The sequence below is a fragment of the Abramis brama genome (assembly GCF_963993115.1).
Source record: "Abramis brama genome assembly, chromosome: 12".
NCBI classification, from domain to species: Eukaryota; Metazoa; Chordata; class Actinopteri; order Cypriniformes; family Leuciscidae; genus Abramis; species Abramis brama.
In genome coordinates this window covers 40,674,304-40,700,710 of record NC_139974.1, presented here as the reverse complement: position 1 = coordinate 40,700,710, position 26,407 = coordinate 40,674,304, and the positions used below count along the sequence as shown (strand labels likewise).

Sequence of the window (26,407 nt, the reverse complement as noted above, 5' to 3'; positions counted from 1 at the left end):
CAGCCTCGTTTAACCTCTTCAAATCAACACAGATGCACACCTTCCCATTTTTCCTTGGAACTGGCACCATAGGTGCACACCAGTCAGTGGGCTCAGTCACAGGCTCAATCACCTCATTTTCCTCCATGCGTTTTAATTCCTCTTTTACTTTTTGCAGTAGAGGCAACGGGACACGACGAGCAGTGTGCACTGTGTATGGCTCAGCATTATCTCTTAACAGGATTTTAACAGGTTCGGTTTTGAGTGTTCCGTGCTCACCGAATGCTGTGTGGACTTCCTCGACACGTTTCACAAACCCCATGGTCATTGCGGTAGCTCTGCCTAGCAGATTGTTCCACCGATGACGTAGACTGGAAAACAGTATGGCTTTCCTTTATATTCTGTGCTGGCTTGGAACTTTCCTAAACAGTCCAACTGACCACCTGGACTGCACAGTGTGATATTAGATGACTCCAATTTCTTGTCGGAAACTAGTTTGTTAAACGCCTCTGCTCCCATAATATTTACATCTGCACCCGTGTCAATTTTGAATTTGACCGGTGTTGTTCCAATTGTAAACTGTATTGTCCATCGTTCATCACTTCTGTTTTCATTTGTGACTGCACGCAGGAAGTATGGTGTCTGTGAAACAGTCTCTGTCACTTCTCTGACTGATTTACTATAACATTTATTTTCCCAGTGACCCACCTTCTTACACTTGTTGCATGTGGAGTTCTTGGCTGTTTTCCACAGTTTGAGTCTCCTTGATCATTTTCTCTCTTTTTAGGTTTCCACTTGGGCTTTCCTCTGCCTAATCCTCTCCCGCGGATTTCCTGTACTGCTGCATGTGACTCCCCCTGCAGGTGAACTTGGATTGCAACCTCCTCAGACTGGCGAACAGTTGTAATCGTTTGGGCAAGTGTAAGATCAGCCGTTAGCTGCAATTTACGTGACAAATCCTTGTCCAAAATGCCCATAACAATGCGGTCGCAGATGTGTTCGTCTCTATTTACACCAAAGTCGCAGTTTTCTGATAGCTCATAAAGGGCTCTGATAAACATTTCAGCTTTCTCACCGGGCCGCTGCGATCTCTGGTGAAAACAGGCGCGCTCGTGAATCACGTTGCGTTTAGGATAAAAGTATGTGAAAGACTTGAAAATGTTTTCAGCCTCTGGCCCCATGGCATAAATCAGCGAACTGACCTGCACTTCGCCGTCCTCTTTACTCAGTTTAGTGGCCAGCCAAAATCGCAGGAAACGTTGCTTCCAGTCAGCCCATTTATTTGGACGATTCAAAAGCGAAACTTTCCGGAGGATGAAACTTGGCCATCTTTTTAGAGAAGCAATGTGTCCGTCAAATGCTTCTGACACCATGATAATAATTTAAATGTCCACACACGAGTCTCAGGGTTCAATGAATACTTTGTATTGTTACAATCGTGCAGCGGGTAGCATACAGGCAAGTGTTCAAAACTAAAACTCCCCGCAACCGCGTGCGTACGTAACAGAATGCCCTTAAAGCTATAAAGTCACATTTACATGTGCACATTATATGACAAAAACAAGGAGTTACAGTTGCATTCATGTTATGAGTTGTACATTTGTAATGGTGTAAAGTTGTATTTGTTATCTTGAATGATCTGTGTGATGTTTAAATGTATTTTCTGTTATAAAACGGTTAGTTCCGGTCCTTGATTCTGATTGGTCAATAGCTTTATTTTATTCATGATGGCTATGACCGCAACGTAAACATGTTCTCATTGATATTGTTCATTGAAGCTTATAGAGTAGAGTATTGTGAGAGATCGAGTAAGTGAGTGTACCTGCATTTACAGTAGATATAGCATTTTCCTTCAGGTCAGTCCTAGCCTAGAACTAGACGCACCCTAGCGGCAGCAAATTTTATTTTGCAGCCAGGGTGGTCTAGCAACTCTCCGTTGGCTGTAAAAGTCTTTTCTACTGACTGACTCAGTCGTAAAGACAGTCTTTGCTGCCATCTAATGGCATAATAATGTAACTTCTGTTGCTGTTTAAAGTCAGGGACTATTTTTTTTCCAGTGGAAGGAAGTGATTTGCGTTGTTTTTTGGTTTTAATATTTGTATTGTGTGGTAACCGTTTTATAAAAGCAATTAGGTACTCTAGGCTAGTGCTGTATCATGAATAAGTTAGGGCTGAACAATATGAAGGTAAAAGAGTATCAAAACTCGAGAGCACGTAGATGTGAATTTGAGAACTTGTACAATAAATATTTATACTTGTACGCAAAAATTTACATTCACAGCTCCAATGTGAAAACCTGTAAAATAAAAATTGAATGTTGAATGTAAAAAAAGTTGAATGTTGAAATTTGAATTTGAATTTGTCCGAATTTGAAGCTGCAGACAAGTAGTCACAAATGTGTAAAATACAATGACAGACACAAACTTGTAATATATATATTTGCACTTATTCTTACATTCGCACTCGCTGTACAACCTCAATTAGGCAATTGCAACTTCTCAAATCTGTCACTGCAATTTCAAATTTCACGCCTTGACTTTTGCTACTCTTTTCGCGATATATTAGATGCAAAACTAACTTGTGCACTTGCAACTCAGTGGCGGCGAGAGAGAAAGGGGGGCGGGAGCGTTCAAAGGAGCCGTTTTATTTGTTGGATCCTTGCCAATGAAATGGGACTTTTATATTTACTGAGTTCTACATGGTTCTTCCTTGTTTAACGAGACGGTAAACACAACCAAAAAGTACCTAACTGGACAAATGAAAATGAATACTGTTTACAATGACACACTTTTTATACAGACATGCGAAAACTACAAAACAAAATCTTAATCATGTTTCTGTCTTGTACGCCAGGAAAAGTGCTTCAATTGTACCTTTTCTTTTAAATTCCAAACGATACTGTAGCACATTATGATATTGAACAGTAAATGTAACCCTGTAAAATAAAAATTTATTACAAAAAGGAATTAATTAAAGAGTGTTAAAATAATAAACTAACCAGAAATAAGACTGATAATAAAAGTGTAAGAAATTATAAAATCAAAGTAAAATGTATGTTAGTGTGATGACTGACATTGCCGTAATCATCCAATCACATTAAGTATAGATTGAAGTCCCGCCCCACCACGTTAGTTGCTGTATGGAGGGAACCATTTTCTTTTCTCTGCGTGACTGTGAGACAAGCAGCAGCAGCATAACTTTATGTAAAAGTTAAGATCGTCAGAAAGGACTGAAAAAGAAACATTTATATGGTCGATTTTCTTTGGATTTGGTGAGTATACATTTTGAAATGTGTAAACTTTCATAAATGTGATTAATTGTGTACTGATGTGTTAAATTAAGAGAGAGTGAAAACGTATTTATTTGTTAATATGAAGTGCTGATAAGATCTGATGTTTAACGAGCAAAAAGTGATGTAATGGTTAAAATATGTGTATATGAGTTCATAATGTTCATATTTTGTTGTTGATCATACTGAACGAGTGATTTTATGTTGTTGAGTTTGCATAATGTCATCTAAGCTGTCGAATTTCGATGGAAATGTAGCTGTTATATGTTGAACATGATAACAAGTGATACTATTTACTGTTGTTAAACTAAAAGCTGTGAATTTAATGTGTAATGTGAACTAAATGCTGCCTGTTGCACATGCAGGTCAGGTTTTTGTCCTACGCTGGAACTGTGTTCATTTCAGCGTTATGATCTAAGATGGCGAGCCTTCCCAGCGAGATGAACATTGATTGATGCAAGATTTGAGTTCACATCAACATCTGGATTTGGGTAGGAAAGTTCTGAGTGCCTGTTAGTTTTTTTCAACGGGACTGAGTTTTGTTTTTGAAAGACTGCTCAGAGTATTTTGTTTTCCTGCACAAACTGAATTTTTTTTGGAACTATAGAATCATTTTTCCACGATTCTAAGGAACTGTGGATTCTCCGAACTGAATCTTTTGAATCAAATCTTTTGAAACAAATATTCCAAACGAATTTGAACTGAACTTTTTGAACTCATCCTTTTGGACTGAACAGTTCAAACAAGTCTTTTGAATTGATTTAATTGAACTGTCTTCTTCTAAACTCTTTGTTTACACATTTTGTTCAATTCTGATGAGTTATTTTTGAATGTGATTCAGTGAACTGTCCAATTTTACAATTGTAAACATTAGTAAATGTTTATGGGGTTGTATTTGCTATTGATATTAAAGGTGTAGTATTCTAGGAATCCTTATAGCCTAGAGGGTGCACCCAATTGATTTAACGAACAACAGAGAGTAGTGAAATTGTTCATTTATTGTGAATTGAATTGAGACCCTATCACTGTGACAATTTGTTGATCTTTATTTTATTCTTATTTGTTTCTTTTGAAAACCAACAATTACACTAATAGTTCATTTAAATACAAAGATTTCCTTTATTATTTAACTAGTGTTGTCTTTATTACACCTCCATAATCGAACCTACTGGCCTAAGGGTAATATTAGTAACAAGTGCAATATTATTTGACACGTGTGCTACATAAAAAGTGGCGAGCCAGCCAGGAGGTGTAATTAATAGCTTTATTTATACTTTACATCCAAAAAGAAAAAAATTGACGAAAGAGACATTCAAATTAGTTTATTAGTGTGGCAAGTAAATTGACATTGAGGACATGGAAATAGTATTGAAGGAAAGTGTCAAAATTGTAAATGCTCTTCTAGTCAGTGGACCAATTAACACTCTTGAGGATGAGGTCTCTTACCTCCTGCCACTGATATCGTCAAGTCTTTAGGGCCTCGTGCCTCTCCCAGAGCTTACCTTAATGTGCTTGATGCAGCTTATGGTGCAATCGATGATGGTGACGAGTTGTTCTCAATATTCATGAACACATTCCAGAATGATGGAGAGAAAGCATCTAGCTATCTCCAAAGGCTTCAAGTTGCTCTGAGCAAGGCAGTCAGGGGAGGTGGAATTAAATCGTCTGAGGCCAACCATCATCTTCTGCGGCAGTTTTGCAGAGGCTGCTGGGATGACATCCTTATTTCTGAGATTCATCTCGAAACTCGTAGAGACGACCCTATCGAGTTCCAAGACTTGCTGCGTTCCCTTAGAACTAGAGAAGACAAGAGTGCACAGAAATGGTTGCGCATGAGAAGCCACACCAGTGCTTTTAAGCAGAAACCACAAGCATCACCTAGATCTGCTCATGCTTATAGCCAAGATACTACCATTTCAAGCAAATCCCCTCATGAGTCAAAATTGTTGTCTGAGACTGCTGAGTTGAAGAAGCAAATTGCTGAGTTAAAGGAACAGTTAACTTCGTTGACTCTTCCAAAGCCTAGAAAGACTGTCAAACCCAAGCATAAGACATCGCCCTCTTCCACCACTCCTGAGTTTGTTGCTAAGCAACCGTCCAAGTCAAACGGTGATCCTGTCATGAAATCCAGACCACGCCCTGGTTACTGCTTCAGATGCGGTGAAGATGGCCACATATCTGTAACCTGCGAAAATTCTCTGAACCCCAGGCTAGTTGAAAAGAAAAGAAACGAACTGCGGTTGAAGCAACAGGAGTGGGATAGAGAGAACAGTCATGTTGGTGCCGTTTCTTTAAACGCCTAACAGTTCCAGTTGCGGGACAAACTGGAACTAGGGAACCTAAAGGTAGTCCCCCCAGAATAAACTCAGGCCCACGCAACAAATCTCCTTCACACCACAAATTCCGTATTCAGCGTCTGGTCGGATCCAAGTGTACAGCACAAGTCAGAATCTCAGGGACTGAATGTCATTGCTTACTTGACACAGGGTCGCAGGTGACCACAGTTCCTTGGTCCTTTTACCAGGCTTGCTTGATTAATCATCCTCTAAAGCCCCTGAATCTTCTGCTTGAGGTCAGTGGAGCAAATGGTCAGCCAGTTCCATACAAAGGATACGTTGAAATTCCAATAACTTTTCCAGAGGACATGGTTGGATCTGAGGTTGAAATTTCCACACTGGCACTAGTTGTTCCTGACTTCAAACCAGAAAAACAATCTCAAGTCTTAATCGGGATGAATAATCTTGATTCTTTGTATGATGAATGTTCTAACTTGAATATCCTTGAACACCATTCTCCACAATACGGGTACAGTGCTGTGCTTAAAACTCTGGAATTACGGCATAAACAGCATGCCAATGGATGCCTTGGACTGGTGAGACTACAAAGCAAGGAGCCCGTATTGATTCCAGCACAGCAGACAGTTGCTCTCTGCGAAAAAGCAAATGTGAATTGCTTATCCACTAAAGAATGTGTTCTTCTGGAGCCCCCATCAAACTCCTCCCTTCCTGGAGGTGTTCTTTTCTCAAGAGGTGTAGTTCAGGTGCCATCATTTCCAACGCAAAAGTTGACTGTCCAGCTACGGAATGAGTCGCATCGGGATGTAGTACTGCTGCCAAATGCTGTGGTTGCTGAAGTGCATGCCATCGAGAGTATCATCCCTCAAGAACACGAGGTGGGATCTTTACCTGCTGGTCAGAGCTGTTCCGAAGCAGTGATTACTTTTGACTTTGGAGATTCCCTGTTGCCTAAAGAGTGGAAGGATAGGATCAGTAAGAAGCTCAGTGATATGTCTGATGTGTTTGCTCAACATGACCTTGATTTTGGTCGAACATCCCAAGTCAAGCATCACATAAAGCTTTTTGACGAAACCCCTTTTAAACAAAGAGCCCGTCCGATCCACCCTCATGATCTGGCTGCTGTCAGACGGCACTTGCAAGAGTTAAAAGAGTCAGGAGTCATCCGGGAATCTGTGTCTCCTTTTGCATCCCCAATCGTAGTCGTACGTAAGAAGAATGGCGACGTAAGACTATGTGTGGATTACAGAAAGCTTAATTCACAAACTGTGAAAGATTCCTATGCTTTGCCGAACCTCGAAGAGTCTTTTTCTGCTTTAACGGGTTCTCGATGGTTCTCTGTCCTGGACTTGAAGTCTGGTTATTACCAGATAGAAATGGAGGAGTCTGACAAGTACAAAACCGCCTTCTCTTGTCCCTTAGGATTTTGGGAATTTAATCAGATGCCTCAAGGAAATACCAATGCACCGAGTACATTCCAACGCTTAATGGAAAAGTGTATGGAGGATCTACATCTCACCGAGGTCTTGGTGTTCCTTGATGATTTAATAGTGTTTTCCCAGACTCCTGAGCAGCATGAAGAACGGCTTCTAAAAGTATTGAGAAGTCTAAGAGAGTATGGGTTGAAATTATCCCCAGAAAAATGCAAGTTCTTCCAAACTTCAGGTACAGTCCGGTACCTAGGCCACATAATATCTGAGACAGGAGTCTGGACGGATCCTGAAAAGATTAGTGCTCTTAAGACCTAGCCAAAACCAAAGAACCTAAAAGAGCTAAGATCATTCTTGGGATTTTCGGGATACTATCGACGGTTCATCCGCGATTATTCCAAGATAGTGAAACCCTTAAATGACTTAACTGCTGGTTATGCCCCACTGAATTGTAAGACCATGAACAGTGAGTTGAAAGGAAGTTATCATAACCCAAAAGAGTCATTTGGGAGCCGATGGACAACGGCTTGTGACAAAGCATTCGACACCATTGTCTCCAAACTAACCAGTGCTCCTGTGCTAAGTTTTGCAGACCCGACTTTGCCTTACATCCTCCACATGGACGCAAGCACCACCGGTCTTGGCGCCGCATTAAATCAGGAGCAAGATGGAGAAAAAAAGGCCATAGCTTTCGCCAGTAGAGGTCTTTCCAGAAGTGAGTCTCGATACCCCGCGCATAAGTTGGAGTTTCTTGCTTTGAAGTGGGCAGTGACCGAGAAATTCTCTGACTACTTGTATGGAAATCACTTCTCTGTCATAACTGACAGTAATCCTCTTACTTACATTCTAACTTCCGCGAAGCTTGATGCCATAGGTTATCGTTGGCTATCAGCACTAGCCACATTCTCTTTCGACCTGACCTATAGATCCGGAAAGCAAAACCAAGATGCCGATGGGCTATCAAGACGCCCTCATGGCGAGCTGATCAATGATATGGTATCACAAAAGGAACTGGAACGTATACAGCAATTCACCGCTAAACATCTGGGTGGAGACAAAGGTGTTGTCATGGACTGTGCTGTTGTACAAGCTGTGTGGGACAAGCATCTGATTCAGCAAGGATGTGGAACTCCTGTTGCTCTAGTGGAGTCATTGGCAATGGAACAGGAGGTTATTCCTGGTTGTTTTGCTCAAGACCTGACTGAAGATGAGTCTGCAGTGTCCGGTGTAACTGGTATAGACCTGCAACGTGAACAAAGGGAAGATGTTGTCCTGAACCAAGTCATCAGCCACTTAGAAGAAGGCCAGATGCCATGCCGGACGGTGAGGTATGAATGTCCAGACTTTCCGTTGTTGTTGAGGGAGTGGAACCGCTTGGAATTGAGGGATGGAGTTCTGTACAGACGACGACAGTTGGACGATCAAATGACTTACCAATTGGTGTTACCTGTCAAGTTCCGTGCTATAGTGCTGGAGAGCCTGCACGATCAGATGGGCCACATGGGAGTAGATCGCACTCTCGACCTTGTCCGTTCTCGCTTTTATTGGCCAAAGATGAGTGCTGATGTTGAGAGGAAGATTAAGACCTGTGAACGGTGCGTTAAGCGAAAAGCTTTTCCAGAGAAATCTGCCCCCTTGGTCAACATCCAAGTTACACGTGCCCTTGAGTTGCTCTGTATAGACTTTCTTTCCATTGAGCCAGACCGAATTAATGTCCGGAATGTACTTGTCATGACGGATCATTACACCAAGTATGCAGTTGCCATACCCACCAACAACCAGAAAGCCAGGACTGTGGCTAAGTGCCTCTGGGATGGATTCATTGTCCACTATGGTTTCCCGGAGAAGATACTAAGCGATCAAGGAGCTGACTTTGAGTCTAAACTTATCAAAGAACTTTGCGAGATGGCAAAAATTCACAAAGTACGGACAACTCCGTATCATCCTCGCGGTAATCCCGTAGAATGCTTCAATAAGACACTTCTAAACATGTTGGGTACCTTGAAGGAGCAGGACAAGTCGCATTGGCACGACTTTGTGAAACCGTTAGTGCATGCCGACAATTGCACGAAAAATGAGACCACTGGATTTACGCCTTATGAGCTCATGTTTGGGAGGCGACCCAGACTACCGGTGGATTTAGCCTTTGGGCTACCCGTAGAAAAACCTGTCCATGAGTCGCATTCCAAATATGTCCAAAGTCTTAAAGCCCGACTTGAGGAGAGTTACCGAATTGCCACTCAACATTCTTCAAAGTCTGCAATGAGGAATAAGGACAGATTCGACAAACGAGTGAAAGAGTCAACTCTTGAAGTAGGAGATAAAGTCCTTGTGAGAAATGTCCGAATCAGGGGAAAACATAAACTCGCAGACAAATGGGAGCCTACTATCCATGTAGTAGCAGAACGGGTAGGAGATCTGCCAGTTTATAAAGTTCGTCCACAAGATAAGGATGTTCCTCTATGAGTGTTGCACAGGGATCTACTATTACCTTGTGGTTTCCTTGCTTCTCCGGAGGAAAACGTCCCAGATGCAGAAAACATCTCCAAGCCTAAGACACAAAGCCAAAGAAAGAGAGAACTGATTGGTGCACCCAATTGATTTAACGAAAAACAGAGAGTAGTGAAATTGTTAATTTATTGTGAATTGAATTGAGACCCTATCACTGTGACAGTTTGTTGATCTTTATTTTATTTTTATTTGTTTCTTTTGAAAATCAACAATTACACTAATAGTTCATTTAAATACAAAGATTTCCTTTATTATTTAACTAGTGTTGTCTTTATTACACCTCCATAGTCTAACCTACTGGCCTAAGGGTGTGCTATATAAACACTGATGAAACGTACCTGAATACAACTCAAATCCTATTGTGCATGCAATAACGTCACACTAACAAAATTATGTGTTTAGGGATTGTCAGTTCATTTGCATTGTCAGATCATTTTTCCAAAAAACACAGACCATAATGTATTCTATAATTCCTTTCCTTTGTGCAAACGTAGAGGGTTTGAAGACAATTATGATGTGATAATCTCTGTGTTTAACCAAGACTTATATTGTAGGAGGACATGTAAAGGTTAGGGTTACAGCTTATTAAAATGGGGACTCTTTTGTAATGGGTCCATTTGAAGTTTATTTTACAGATATCAGATTAATTTATTTGAATGGGAGGGCCTTAATTCATCAATAAATAGAGCATAGAGCAGAATATTATTCAACTAGATCTTCTTCAGACTGCTGGTTCGTATTAGTATTTATATCTATGTTTAATAGCACATTTTTGGTTTGAAATTTTTTGACAGGGCATAATATTCCTCATATTAATAATATTTTGGATAAAAAATAAATATAGCAATTGTTTATAAACAAATATTAATAAAGCTATTTTTTGTTTAAATACGTATTATTTTGTTTAAAAGCAGATAACTGGTGACTTGTGAAGGTCTTCTGTGAGGTTGATACATTGACGAATTCCAGGTGAGTTGAAGGTTTATTCACTCTAACATTATAATTGGAATCTGTTAGTTTTCTTATTATTTTTCCCTAATGTGAGTCAATGGCAGCCATATGAACCGTAAGTAGGAAAACTATGAAACTTGGCACACTTGTAATGATGGTAAAGCAAAGTAATTTGACAAACTTTGGAGTGTCCAGAACAAACTCTATAGCGCCACCACCAGTTCAAAAAATGTTGCATTGAAATGGTTCTAACTTTTCAACCATTTGATCTAGAAAGATAAAATGTAGTACACCTGATTCCTCTTATGATACTGATCACATTAAACATCTTGCATCAAGACTCCACCAATTACCATAGCGGCCATTTTAAAAAGTATAGGATTAAGTTTTTTCGCTACACCTTAAAATTGTCCAATTTTGTCCAAAATCTGATCAGATGACTGAACAGGGTTTTTTTATTCATATTTGTTCAGAAGTTATGTTGTGTTCTTAACAAGGTCGACATAGAATTGGTTCAGAGGCTGTTTCTCGGCCGAACTTTGATCAATGAAAATTGGTTCACTTCTTCTGAACCACGATCTGAAATTTTGGAACAGCGCCACCTACAGGTCATGCAATCTTAAAAATGTCTATTTTTGCTAATAATTTTTTAGCAGTTTTATCAGAATCATGATCTTGGTGTCTATGGATTTCTTGTGTCCTTTGCTACCGTTCCTGGGAAATATCTCTCCAAAGTTGACCCTGCCTGTGTTTGTCTTGGCATGCTAATGATTAACATGCTAACCAGTTGCCATTCTTTTTAATGTGGCTCTTCAGATATTAGATTAACACATAAGATACATTTGCATTAAGTTGTTTTAGCATGCTAATCTGGTTAAAATATTAAGTAATGCTTTTGTGTGCTCATTCTAACACTGAAGGCTCTCTTCGGCTGCCAGTTGATTCAGCGTCGACTGTAATTCAACATGCCAATATTGTTTATTGCTTATTATTTTAAATAGCATTTAAATAACACTGATCTTTTAATAATTTAATACACTCTAAAATGATCTTATGTCTGCTTGTAGATTTCATTACAATACCTCGGTTTCTCAAAACAAAACTATTCTAAGGAATCTGAAAGGAGGAAGTTAATAATTTGTACAGTGATATTTAAGCACAACAAAATATTAATGCAGTTCCAAAAGAAAGAAACATTCAGTCATCCATGTACAGCAGACCAACAGACAGCATTGGTACACTTGTTCAGGGTTTGGGAATGTAATCAAAACATCATATTATACAGTATTTATGATGTCCACATGAGCTGCATCTGCTTACACAAACTTTGATCTTATTTTGAATTAGAAAATCATAAGGCAGCCAAAGATAAATTATGAGAAACATAAATGAAATAGAAAAATAACTATTTTAATAAGTCATGTTAAATAGAGGAAAGTTAACAGTCGGTAAGATGATCAAATTACAAGTAATAACACAACTATAATAGAATAAATTAAACAAATTAAGTTCTTCAGGTCTTACAGTAGTATTCAGGTACAAAAACAGTGTAATGTGTAAATTAAATATAGATTAATCCTTAATAAAGAAGTTTATTTTTTATGGTTTGTTCACTATAATAACACTGTTGTAAAGTTTATTGTAAATTGTCTTAGTTTCATGGGCGTAGAAGATTCAATTCACGTTTATTTGTATAGCGCTTTTCACAATACACATCATTTCAAAGCAGCTTTACATAAAGTGCATGAGTCCATATTACAATTTAGAGTGATTTGTTATCAGATAACTGTCCAAGTTATGCATTTCAGAAATGTACATTTACAAAATCACAGTTAGCTATAATGAGCTCATTGAAGTAACGAATACTTGTTTTTTAACAAATGATTATGACATTTAGAAAAGATGGCATTGGTGCTATATTGATCATAGCAAGATGAAATGAAATAAAATAAAAATAAAGCAAACTCAGCAAAGGCATTTAAAAACCAAAGAACGGAGGCAGGTTAGTCACGTTACACTCACTTTAAGTCATGAGGGTTTTCTATACTATTTTATCATTACATTAGCAGTTTGTTACTTTGTTTAAATGAGGAGAAATTGAAAATGATTCCTTCATAAGCTGAGATGAGGTGATGTGTTGTTATGTCTTATATCAGGATGGCCATGCGTGTGGTTTTATTTCTAACACTTCTTACTGGGATGTGCGTCGCTGATTCCAAAGGTACGTTTAGAATAATACAAGTAAAAATGCATTGTGTATCATTACATATTGATCAGATTAATATATTAAAATTATAGGGTGAAATATAGTTTATATTTATTTATTTATATTTATATGTATATGTATATGTAATGCTTTGAACCTGTCTCATACTTTAAAAAAAAAAATCGATTTCCTATCATCTTGAACAGGGAATCTTGCTCTTAATGGCATGGCTGTGCAGTCCTCCTTAGGCCACCCACAGGGAGATGCTCAACATGCAATAGATGGAAACAGAGACTCAGATTACAAGAAGGAATCCTGCACTTTCACTAAAACTGAGTTTAATCCATGGTGGAGAGTCGACCTTGGAAATGTCTACAGTGTAAGCAACGTTACCATCACTAATCGTGGAGACTGTTGCAAAGACCGCCTTAGAGGAGCTCAGATTCGTATTGGTAACAAGCTGGACAACAACGGAAACAACAATGAGCTGTAAGAAATGTTCGAATTTTTCTATCATCTTCCCATGTTTATGATGTTCAGTCTGGTTTAATAAATCAGGAGGCAAAATTGTAACTCCACACACCAACCACTCAGCGAGCCACAGCCATGGAGATGGACTTGAACATATTTTATTCAGATTGTGATTAACATTTGTTTCTTGTAGCAGTGCTATACAAAACCTTTTGATTTCAATACATCTGGATTTAATTTGTTAGACGTGTGCATTGTTGCGTAGCTTCTGGTTTTCATTTTAACACTGTTCTTTATGTATTTGCAGGGTTGCAACTATTCTTACTGTTCCTAATGGCACACAAACATTTTCATTTGAGTCTGTTAATGGCCGATATGTCAACATATTTTTACCTGGGAATAATGAAACCCTCTCTCTGTGTGAAGTCGAGGTGTTTGCAGGTAAGGGACAGAGAGAAGATTGGGATAAAATTTGTGTATCTACTTATTAATGTGTATAACTGTTATTATTTTATCAACAGTATCGGACACACCATCGTACATTTGTGGTCCAAGTGAGTGCTCTTCATTACTTTCAATGTTGTCGATAACACGTATATAATATTCTTACTGAACATTTGGTAACCAATAAGGGATGATGTACATCAAAACAGATGTTATCGCAAAATAAACCTTATTACATGGCTACTAGCCACAAAAGAAATCATTTTGGACACAAAATATTGATTTGTGTTGAAATATTTTATAAACTTGCTTGTAATAAACGCAAAGCTTCCGTGAAGAAAAAAATATTCCTAGCAAGACTAACATTTAAGGGATATTGTACAGTCATTTAAAACAAATAAATAATTACATGGACAATGGACATATTGATTTGTGTAAAAATAGTATTACATAGCTTACCATTATTTTGCCTATTTTATTGGGATTAAACTTTAGTTTAACTGCCGTGTCATCTTCTCTTCCCCCACCCTCACAATTCTCATCTCTGGATGTGAATACCGCAACGGATACCCTATGCTCCACTCTAACCTCTTCTCTACCTTAGCACATTAAAGTAAAATGAAAAAAGTTATTGTTTATTATTTTGTTATACAGGGAATCTTGCTCTTGGAGCCACAGCTGTCCAGTCTTCCACATATCCTCAAGCAGTAGCTCAAAGGGCTATCGATGGCAACAGGAATTCAAATTATAATGGTGCGTCATGCAGTATGACTAATGCGGACAGGGACCCCTGGTGGAGAGTTGACTTGGGGATAGTCAACAAGGTAACCAGGGTTAGCATCACTAATCGTGGAGATGGTGCTCCAGAGAGGATAAATGGTGCTCAGATCCGTATCGGCAACAGCCTGGAAAATAATGGCAACAATAATGAGCTGTAAGTATTGTCCCTCAATTAATAATTACACAAGTGGTTAGAAAATGAGTAAATAAGATAACATTATTGCATACTTTAACATACTTTGAATAAATCCTTTTAATACAAACTTGCCTTTGACAGAAGTATATTTAATATGCTTCTTGCCGTTTTGATACGCCACTGTTTCTCTGTTACTCTGTGTGTCTTCACAGGGCTGCGACTGTTGTGTCCATCCCACTTGGAGAGACAAAAACATTTGAGTTTAAGCCTATTAAGGGGCGATATGTCAACATTTTTATTTCTGGGCGCAATGAATATCTCACACTGTGTGAGGTTGAGGTGTTTTCAGGTGAGAAATAAAAGGAGAGAGAGATGGTGTGTAGACATTTGTACTATTACTATGTGTACATGTTGCCTTAATAATGGTTTTCTGATTTCATTTCCAGATTAAGTGGAATGAGAGAATGTTACGCCACAGTCCACTGATCCTACAAGCAAAATACCAAACTTCTGTTTTCTGAGCAATACTAATATTGCACTTTTTTCATTGTTTTCATTTTACCTATATGCGCCTTTTATCCTTAAAGGGGCTATATGCTTTTTTCTGAAATTTAAACTCGCGACTGACACCTGTGGCCAAAAAACGGAACTGCTCTTCCTTTCTGCTCGCTCTCGTACGTGCACACTTCACAAGTCATCCGCTGCAAAGAAGTCAACATTATGTTTACAGAGGTAAGAACAGTCAAATACATATATTGTTTGAGAAACTAAGTTTGTTTGCTGACTAGCGGTGGTGGCAGAGTGATCTGAAACGTTTAACATGAACGCGCTTGACGTCACATCCGCAGACAGCGCGCGAAAAATCCGACCCGACAGAAAATAGGAAAAATAGGATACAGGCTTATAGGTGCACCCACTGTGAGCTGACAAGGTGTCAGTATGCTCATCAGGAGATGTTTGAGTCATACATGGTCAAATAAAAAGGCTATTGTTACGTTTATTTTGGGGAAACAGTTGCATATAGCCCCTTTAAGATAAATAAGTTTCAGTGCACATTCAGTAAAGGTTTGAAATGGTTTTAAATGCACCTGATTCTTAACCCGTTTGATCCAGGGGTTTGTGTATTTACGCATCTTTGTTTATCTCTGCTTTCCACATCAATAAATTACTATTGTATTGTATGTATTGTATGTTTCTGGATCAAAAAAAGAGGCTTATTTGGATATTTACAATGAGGAGGAGGTATAGTGTTGCATAGCTACCCATCTAGGGTTGAGGAGCTGATAACAAAGTAAAGAATTACATTTTACAAAAAAAAAGAGAAAGAAAAGGAAAACCATGGAGAGAACAAGGATTTCCAGCCTTCTGTTCCAGAATCAACAACACAACCACCAAATCAACCAATATTAACTTTTAATTTTCTGTTATAAAGAGTAAAAAAAGGCACAAAAGCAACAAAAACCAAACCAGAAATATCAAAAATAATAATAATGAAATTAGATACAATATCTAATAGCTAGGGGAGAGCCTGGCCAAAATAGCAAACAAAACAAAAAACAAACTAACCCAGAAATCTCTCTAAATTACCTGGAGAAAGATAATCCAGAATAATAATTTACATAACTGTTCCATCGCTCTCCCTTGTAAGAAAAAATGATGTGGATGTCTAAGATCACAAAAATTAAGTTTATTACAGCATAGCAGTGGCAAGGTACACAAAGCACCTTAGGTTCACCGGCGTCAGAATGAACCCAGAACATCCAAATCTTAAACCTTTTATCTTGTTACAGTTTACAACTCTTAATGTAAATGAAGTTGCTCTTGTTGTAACCGCTGTTAACTTTTTCTTCGTCGAAGCAGAGACCAGGAGACTTTGGTATATCTTTCAAGCAGAAGTTACTCTTTATTGTAACTTCTGGAACCACAGGTACTCACAAATCAGGCAACCAACTGGACCTGGTTTACACACGCAACTGCATCACAGACAACATCTTGGTGAGACCTCTCCATGTCTCAGATCATTGCCTCATTACTTTCAGTCTACATCTCTCTACCCCTGCACCACCAACCCCCCCACCAGTCACTTTCAGGCGAAACCTGCGCTCACTTTCTCCCTCCCATCTTTCCTCTGCCGTGTCATCTTCTCTTCCCCCACCCTCACAATTCTCATCTCTGGATGTGAATACCGCAACGGATACCCTATGCTCCACTCTAACCTCTTCTCTAGACAATATCTGCCCACTCTCCTCCAGGCCAGCACGCGCTACTCCCTTTAACCCCTGGTTGTCTGAGTTTCTTCGTGAACACCGGACCGAAGCGCAAATCAAAAGACACATCTGACCTGAGTATGTATAAATCTCTCCTCTCTTCCTTTTCTGGTGATGTTCATGCTGCAAAATCTTCATACTTCCACAACAAGATCAACAGCTCCTCCAACACACGATCACTCTTCAAGACATTCAACTGTGTCCTCTGTCCACCTCCACCACCACCCACCTCCTCTTTAACTGCTGACGACTGTGCGAACTTCTTCACCAACAAAACAACAACTATCAGCAGTCAGTTCTCAGCCCCACACACACAGGAACCCAGACCAACCCCTTCCACAGCCAATCACCCTCTCTCCTCCTTCTCTCCACTAACCGAGGAAGAAGTATCTACACTTCTCCTCTCCAGTCATCCTACCACCTGTCCTCTAGACCCCATCCCCTCACACCTTCTACAAGCCATCTCTCCCACACTTCTACCAGCACTCACACACATCATCAACTCATCCATACTGGCGTTTTCCCTACAGCATTCAAGCAGGCTCGGGTTACTCCACTGCTTAAAAAACCAACGCTGAACACATCATCTGTAGAGAACTACAGACCTATCTCTCTCCTACCATTCATTGCGAAAACACTTGAAAGAGCTGTTTTCAACCAAGTAACATCCTTCTTGTCTCTAAACAACCAGCTAGATGTCAACCAAGCTGGCTTCAAGAAAGGGCATTCAACTGAGACTGCATTACTGTCGGTCACAGAAGCCCTACGGATCGCAAAAGCTGCTTCCAAATCTTCAGTCCTCATTCTCCTGGATCTGTCTGCTACCTTCGACACTGTGAATCATCAGATCCTTCTGTCCAGCCTCTCATCACTGGGCATCACAGGATCTTCACTCCACTGGTTTGAGTCCTATCTCACAGGTAGGTCCTTCAGGGTCGCATGGAGAGGCGAGGTATCCAGAGCACATCCACAGGGGTTCCTCGGGGTTCAGTGCTGGGACCCCTCCTCTTCTCCATCTACACCACATCACTGGGACACATCATACAAGCACACGGTTTCTCCTACCACTGCTATGCTGATGACACACAGCTCTTCCTCTCATTTCAACCAGATGATCCCACAGTAGCGGCACGGGTCTCAAGCTGTCTGGCGGACATCTCAACATGGATGAAGGAACATCACCTGCAGCTCAACCTGGCAAAGACTGAGCTTCTCGTCCTCCCTGCCAATCCGTCTCTACAGCACGACTTCACTATCCAGCTAGATTCATCATCAATCACCCCATCAAGGTCGGTCAGAAATCTTGGAGTAACGTTTGATGACCAGCTGATCTTCACAGACCACATTACAAAGACAGCTCGATCATGCAGGTTTGCACTGCACAACATCAGGAAGATCAGGCCTTTCCTAACTGAGCATGCAACACAACTCCTGGTCCAGGCCCTGGTCATTTCTAGGCTTGACTACTGCTATGCTCTTCTGGCTGGACTTCCATCATGTGCAACCAAACCTCTACAGATGATCCAGAACGTTGCAGCTCGTCTTGTCTTCAACGAGCCCAAGAGGGCCCACGTCACTCCTTTGTTCATCTCACTGCACTGGCTACCTCTCGCTGCTCGCATCAAATTCAAGGCATTGACGCTTGCTTACAGATCTATCACAGGCTCAGCTCCCTCCTACTTTCACTCACTCCTACGAGTCTACATCCCTACCAGACGCCTACGATCGGTCAACGAGCGACGTCTCGTGGTTCCATCACAGAGAGCCACAAAATCACTTTCCAGAACATTCTCATTCACAGTTCCATGCTGGTGGAACGCTCTCCCCAGCCTCATCCGGGATGCAGAATCTCTGACAACCTTCAAAAGACAGCTGAAAACCAATCTCTTCCGTGAGCACTTAACCGCATAGATATAATAAAAAAAAAATTAAAAAAAATTAAAAAAAACCCTCCCCTTTCCCTCTAAAACCTCACTTATCGGGCTTATGCTACTCTGAATAATGCCTGAACTTCGTATCTTGAGCACTTCTTGCGTTGTTTTCGTTTTTGCCTCTTCATGATGACTCGCTTAATCTAGTCCTAATTTGTAAGTCGCTTTGGATAAAAGCGTCTGCTAAATGACTAAATGACTTATTGAGGCCTTGCTGTGCGTCACTGTAGTCATCCAAGTCTGACTTTAGCTCAGCACAGTAGAGTTTATACCTTTCAAGGGGGAGAGATTCATAGAGGTGGAGACAATCTAAACAAAGCATGCAAATGCAGTACAGGAGGCAACCTGTTACCGGAATTTCCCCGGCCTTGATTTCATCAGCATAACAGTGTCATTCAAATGCATAGATGCTAATCCAATCATACCTTCACATTATCATAGAGACAAAGGCACAGCTGTGCTTGAGCTTAAAGGGATAGTTCACTTTGAAATTAAATTTTGGTATGTTTTAGCTTACCTGAAGGGCATCCAAGATGTAGGTGTCTTTTTTTCCACAGTAGTTTCAATTTTGATATTTTTAGGTCAAACCGTTCTTGTCTGACAGTCATATCATGCAGATATATGGATCCCGACTCAAAGAGCATGCACAAAGTCCCAATTAAAACAATTCCCCATCGTCCAAATTAAACAATTCCCCATCGTAAGTACACATTGATGGCCTAAGACATGAAATGAGGGGTTTGTGTGAGAAAACGAACAGTATTTATACCGTTTTTACCTCTTATAACACAGCCGCGTCCAAGTGATCTGAACTCGCGGGCGCTTCCTGCTGTGTGACGTGTGCGCATAGATGTATATACACTAGATGTCGCATTAAAGACATTCGTTCCAATGAACTGCCGTAGCCAAGGTGACATCTAGTGTATATACATCTATGCGCACACGTCACACAGCAGGAAGCGCCCGCGAGTTCAGATCACTTGGACGTGTTATAAGAGGTAAAAACGGTATAAATACTGTTTGTTTTCTCACACAAACCGCTCGTTTCGTGTCTTAGGCCATCAATGTGTACTTACGATGGGGAATTGTTTAATTTGGACGATGGGGAATTGTTTTAATTGGGACTTTGTGCATGCTCTTTGAGTCGGGATCCATATATCTGCATGATATGACTGTCAGACAAGAACGGTTTGACCTAAAAATATCAAAATTGAAACTACTGCGGAAAAAAAGACACCTACATCTTGGATGCCCTTGAGGTAAGCTAAAACATACCAAAATTTAATTTCAAAGTGAACTAACCCTTTAAGGCGAGACACGGCAGGCAAAAACATCGATTTTCATGCAGTTGTCAGTTTTGAGATTTTGGGCTAGTTTACTCCTTCAGTATGTGTTCTTTCAAGCTGCTATAAAGAAAATGTTGCAAATATACATTAAGATGTTTATTTTATTACATTTTGTTTACTTGCGGCTGTAAGTTTCTCCCGAATTTACCAGGAAGTTAGCATTACAATGCGACACACCAAGCTCCGTCTGTTTACTGAAGTCTGTCATGACCGGTATCGTTGTGAAGCTCTGAGTCTCCTGCACAATGCTATGTAACCCAAATATGGGCATTTCCTTTCTATCAGTAACCAATCGTGAATGTCCAATGGGGGATTTAAAGCTAACGCCGATTTCACATTGAGAGCTATTTAAATCTTTAACTGCCGTTTTCTCAAAATGAGTTTTTTGTCATTCTCCAGTAGAAACATCTCAGCCTATGTAGCACATACGGAAAGTATTCAGACCCCCTTAAATTTTTCACTCTTTGTTATATTGCAGCCATTTGCTAAAATCATTTCAGTTCATTTTTTTTCCCTCATTATTGTACACACAGCACCCCATATTGACAGAAAAACACAGAATTGGTTTTGCACATTTATTAAAAAAGAAAAACTGAAATATCACATGGTCCTAAGTATTCAGACCCTATGCTGTGACACTCATATATTTAACTCAGGTGCTGTCCATTTCTTCTGATTATCCTTGAGATGGTTCTACGCCTTCATTTGAGTCCAGCTGTGTTTGATTATACTGATTGGACTTGATTAGGAAAACCACACACCTGTCTATATAAGACTTTACAGCTCACAATGCATGTCAGAGCAAATGAGAATCATGAGGTCAAAGGAACTGCCTGAAGAGCTCAGAGACAGAATTGTGGCAAGGCACAGATCTGGCCAAGGTTACAAAAACATTTCTGCTGCACTTAAGGTTCCTAAGAGCACAGTGGCCTCCATAATCCTTAAATGGAAGACGTTTGGGACGATCAGAACCCTTCCTAGAGCCAAACTGAGCTATCAGGGGAGAAGAGCCTTGGTGAGAGAGGTAAAGAAGGACCCAAAGATCACTGTGGCTGAGCTCCAGAGATGCAGTCGGGAGATGGGAGAAAGTTGTAGTAAGTCAACCATCACTGCAGCCATCCACCAGTCGGGGCTTAATGGCAGAGTGGCCCGACGGAAGCCTCTCCTCAGTGCAAGACACATAAAAGCACACCTGAAGGACTCCAAGATGGTGATCAATAAGATTCTCTGGTCTGATGAGACCAAGATAGAACTTTTTGGCCTTAATTCTAAGCGGTATGTGTGGAGAAAACCAGGCACTGCTCATCACCTGTCCAATACAGTCTCAACAGTGAAGCATGGTGGTGGCAGCATCATGCTGTGGGGGTGTTTTTCAGCTGCAGGGACAGGACGACTGGTTGCAATCGAGGGAAAGATGAATGCGGCCAAGTACAGGGATATCCTGGATGAAAACCTTCTCCAGAGTGCTCTGGACCTCAGACTGGGCCGAAGGTTCACCTTCCAACAAGACAATGACCCTAAGCACACAGCTAAAAAAACGAGGAGTGGCTTCACAACAACTCCGTGACTGTTCTTGAATGGCTCAGCCAGAGCCCTGACTTAAACCCAATTGAGCATCTCTGGAGAGACCTGAAAATGGCTGTCCACCAACGTTTACCATCCAACCTGACAGAACTGGAGAGGATCTGCAAGGAGGAATGGCAGAGGATACCCAAATCCAGGTGTGAAAAACTTGTTGCATCTTTCCCAAAAAGACTCATGGCTGTATTAGATCAAAAGGGTGTTTCTATTAAATACTGAGCAAAGGGTCTGAATACTTAGGACCATGTGATATTTCAGTTTTTCCTTTTTAATAAATGTGCAAAAATGTCAACAATTCTGTGTTTTTCTGTCAATATGGGGTGCTGTGTGTACAATAATGAGGAAAAAAAAATAACTTAAATGATTTTAGCAATGGAACTTTGGGCATATATTCAGGCCAGATTCTCAGGATCACATGCGATAAAGCTGGACCGAATTCAAGGCATGAATCGTTGACTGAAAATGCAAGTGGAAGTGAACGCAGTCAGGAGCCACCTCTGTCTTAACAACAGACAGGATTTTAAGCTCAACTGTTCAGAGAGATCCCAGGCATGACCTGGAAGGATTTAACCCCCTCTCAAGAACGTGATGGTGCTTTCAAATCAAATCAAATCAAATCAAATCAAGTATATTTGTATAGCGCTTTTCACAATACAGATTGTATCAAAGCAGCTTCACAGTATTAAAATAAAATAATACAACAAAGTTTGTTTCTAGTGGAATTTATTGATTGATAGAATAAAATTAAATATCCCCAAAATATCCCCAACTGAGCAAGCCAAAGGCAACAGTGGCAAGGAACCGAAAAAACTCCATCAAGCGGCCTAATGGTGTCCTAAAACTCCATCAGGTGACCTAATGGAGAAAAAAAAAAACCTTGGGAGAACCCAGGCTCAGTCGGGGGCCAGTTCTCCTCTGGCATTTATGAACTAGAGGCCGGATTGTAGTTTGAAACTGTGAGATTAACAATATTATATGAATGCCTGGCTGAAAAGATGCGTCTTTAATCTAGTTTTAAACTGGGAGAGCGAGTCCGAGCAACGAACAGTATCAGGAAGGCTATTCCAGAGTTTTGGAGCCAAATGTGAAAATGCTCTCCCTCCTTTGGTTGATCTGGATATCCTAGGTATGACCAAAAGCCTTGAATTTATTGATCTTAAAGAGCGCGATGGATTATAGGGCGATAGAAGATCCGTTAAATAGACTGGAGCTAAGCCGTTTAGGGCTTTATAAGTCAGTAGCAATACCTTATAATTAATACGGAACTTTATAGGTAGCCAATGTAGTGATGATAAAATCGGTGTTATATGATCATATTTTCTTGATCTAGTAAGAACTCTAGCGGCTGCATTTTGGACTAACTGTAGCTTGTTTATTGAGGATGCAGGACAACCGGCTAATAAAGCATTACAGTAATCTAGTCTCGAGGTCATGAATGCATGAACTAACTTTTCTGCATCAGAAACTGATAGCATATTACGTAGCTTAGCAATATTTCTAAGGTGGAAAAAGGCTGTTTTTGTAACATACGAAATATGATTTTCAAAAGACAGGTTACAATCGAGTATAACACCCAGGTCTTTTACTGTAGAGGATAAAGTAACAGGACATCCTACGATGTCAAAGTTGTATTGTGAGAGGTTCTGTGGGCGGTTTTTTGAACCGATAAGTATTACCTCTGTCTTGTCTGGATTTAATAAAAGAAAATTACGCGTCATACAATCTTTTATATCTTTAACACACTCTGTCAATTTGGATAATTTAGCGTTTTCATCCGGCCGTGATGAAATATATATTTGAGTGTCATCAGCATAACAATGGAAACTAATTCCATGTTTCCTTATAATATTTCCAAGTGGCAGCATATATATTGAGAATAACAGAGGGCCCAACACAGATCCCTGCGGCACTCCATAGTTTACTGGAATTATAATCGATTTTTCTCCATTTAAATAGACAAAATGGTAGCGGTCTGATAAGTATGATCTAAACCAGCTTAATGCTTGTCCCTGAACACCAGTATAATTTTGTAGTCGATCTAAGAGTATTGTATGATCTATAGTATCGAACGCAGCACTTAGATCAAGTAAAACTAGTATTGAGATGCAGCCTTGGTCAGAAGCTAAGAGTAAATCATTTGTGATTTTAACGAGCGCAGTTTCAGTGCTATGATGCGGCCTGAATCCTGACTGAAACTTTTCATAGATATCATTTTCTTGCAAGAAAGAGCCCAGTTGAGTGGACACAACTTTTTCTAGTAATTTAGACATAAAAGGTAGATTTGAAATGGGTCTATAATTTGCTAGATTATGCGGGTCTAATTGTGGTTTCTTAATGAGAGGTTTTATCACTGCCAGTTTAAATGTTCTTGGAACATGACCTAAAGATAAAGACGAGTTAATAATATTGAGGAGAGGCTCTTCCACTACAGGTAACACTTCCTTCAGTAGTTTAGTTGGTATAGGATCTAATAAACATGTTGTTGTTTTAGATGAAGTGATAAGTTTATTTAACTCTTTTTGTTCTATAGTTGTAAAGCACTGTAATTGTTCTTGCGGGGTGATAATTGAGGCTGAATTATAAGGTGCGATTGAGGATTGAACGTTTACAATTGTGGTTCTGATGTTTTCTATTTTCTCAGTGAAGAAGTTCATGAAATCATTACTACTAAACTGTGACGGGATATTTTGTTCGGGTGACGTCTGTTTATTTGTTAGTCTAGCCACGGTGTTAAATAAAAACCTAGGATTGTTTTGGTTGTTTTCTATTAGTTTGCGGAGATGCTCAGCCCTGGCTGCTTTTAGGGCCTTTTTATAACGTGACATACTGTCTTTCCACGCGATTCTAAAGACCTCTAAATTAGTTTGTTTCCATTTACGCTCTAAATTACGGGTTTCTCTCTTTAGAACATGCGTAGTATTATTGTACCATGGTGCTTTAATTTTCTCTGTGACCTTTTTTAATCTAACGGGTGCAACAACATCCAATGTTCTAGAGAGAATGGTGCTCATAGTGCTAGTTAGTTCTTCTAGTTCATCTGTTTGTTTGGGTTCAGGCAGCAGCTGAGACAGATCAGACAAGCAACTCGAGAAATTATCTATGGTGGATGGAAGGATTGTTCTGCCTGGTCGAAAACGCGGCGCCGCATGACATATTACAGCAGTACGTAATATGCAAGTTACCAAGTAATGGTCAGTGACATCATCACTTTGTGGAATGATATCTATATCGGTTGGATCGGTTCCATATGATATAATTAAATCGAGTGTGTGATTAAGACGATGAGTTGGTCCGGTGACGTTTTGTTTGACTCCAAAGGAATTTAATAAATCTATAAACGCAGCCCCTAACGCATCATTTGGATTATCTACGTGTATGTTAAAATCTCCAACAATTAATGCTTTATCTACATTGACCAATAGATCTGAGAGAAAATCTGCAAACTCTTTTAGGAAATCAGCGTAAGGCCCAGGCGGTCTATATACGGTAGCCAAGGCTAGAGATAATATGGATTTTTTTCTAACATCTAAGAGCGTAACATTTAGTACAAGTATTTCAAACGAAATAAACTTATAACCCGTTTTCTGAGTAACATTGAGAATATCTCTATAGACCGCTGCAACACCGCCGCCACGACCAATCAGACGGGGTTCGTGCTTATAGGAGTATCCTGATGGAGTAGACTCATTTAGACCGAAATAATCATTAGGTTTAAGCCAAGTTTCAGTAAGGCAAAGTACATCGAAGCTATTATCCGTGACTATTTCATTTACAATAACTGCCTTAGGTGTGAGTGATCTAATGTTTAGAAGACCTAGCTTTAGAAATTGTTTTTGGTTACTAATAGCAACATTTTCTGGTTTAATAACAATTAGATTTTTTCTAGATCCTGCAGTAGATTTATTATTTGATCTCACTAAACGAGGAATAGACACAGTTTCTATGCAATGTTCTACACTATTTAAATCAGTTAATTTGGTGCAGCAGAGACTATGATTTGAACTTTTGGTTACTAGTCAAAAGGTATTTAACATTTTGGAGATGTTATCTGACAGAAGATCCGATCCGAATCTGCTTGGGTGTAAGCCATCAGCACGGTAAAGCCTAGGACGCTCCCAAAACAGATTCCAATTATTTACAAAGAGCAGTTTCTGCTCATTGCACCATGATATTAACCATTCATTTAGCGCGAATAATCTACTAAACTTTTCATGACCTAGTCGGTACGTGGGAAGCGGTCCTGACACAATGATCGTTATATCAGGCGATGTGCTGCGTACCGTATCGATCAGATTCCTGAAGTCTTTCTTCAGAACCTCTGTCTGTCGCAGCCTGATGTCGGCCCCTCCCGCGTGCAGGACCACAGTTCCGACGCGCTCGTTCAGAATCTCGGGAACGTGAGCAGCGATTTCAGAAACACGAGCACCAGGAAAGCAGTGACTATGCACCTTACTTTTATTTAACGTAGCTTGTACGTGTCGAACGATGGAATCACCGATGATCACAGCATCGCGTTCTGTTTCGCGAAGAGGGGAGAAGCGGTTTTGTGTGGATATCTCGAAAACCGGGAGGGTCGGAGAGAGTTTTCTTGGCCTAGCCCTGACTCGCGTCTTCCGCTGCGGAAATATCCAGGCTTCGTGGTGGCATGTTGGAGCCGGCGTAAACGAGACCATAGCTGATCGCGGCCTCGACGCTCGTGACCGATGCTGAGTAACGCACGGAGTAGACGAGGTCGGAGTCAGCGGGTTAGTAACGTTGATCACTGATTTGTGTGCATCGGCGCGTGATGTT

The 26,407-nt window shown here is 40.1% G+C and overlaps 1 protein-coding gene across 3 annotated transcripts in view; it reads left to right on the top strand.

Moving 5' to 3' along the window:
- The window catches only part of LOC311093321 (fucolectin-1-like), a 144,444-nt gene that overhangs the window by 103,525 nt on the left and 14,512 nt on the right, over positions 1 to 26,407 (top strand). The window contains exon 5 of one of the 3 annotated variants that reach the window (XM_084130636.1): positions 14,938 to 14,957. The exons of the other annotated variants lie outside the window; for them this stretch is intronic. Within the exon in view, the coding sequence (XP_083986762.1) occupies positions 14,938 to 14,942 (5 nt within the window). The 3' untranslated portion in view covers positions 14,943 to 14,957. Of the gene's footprint in view, positions 1 to 14,937; positions 14,958 to 26,407 lie in introns of those variants that run through there. 3 annotated transcript variants of the gene reach the window in all.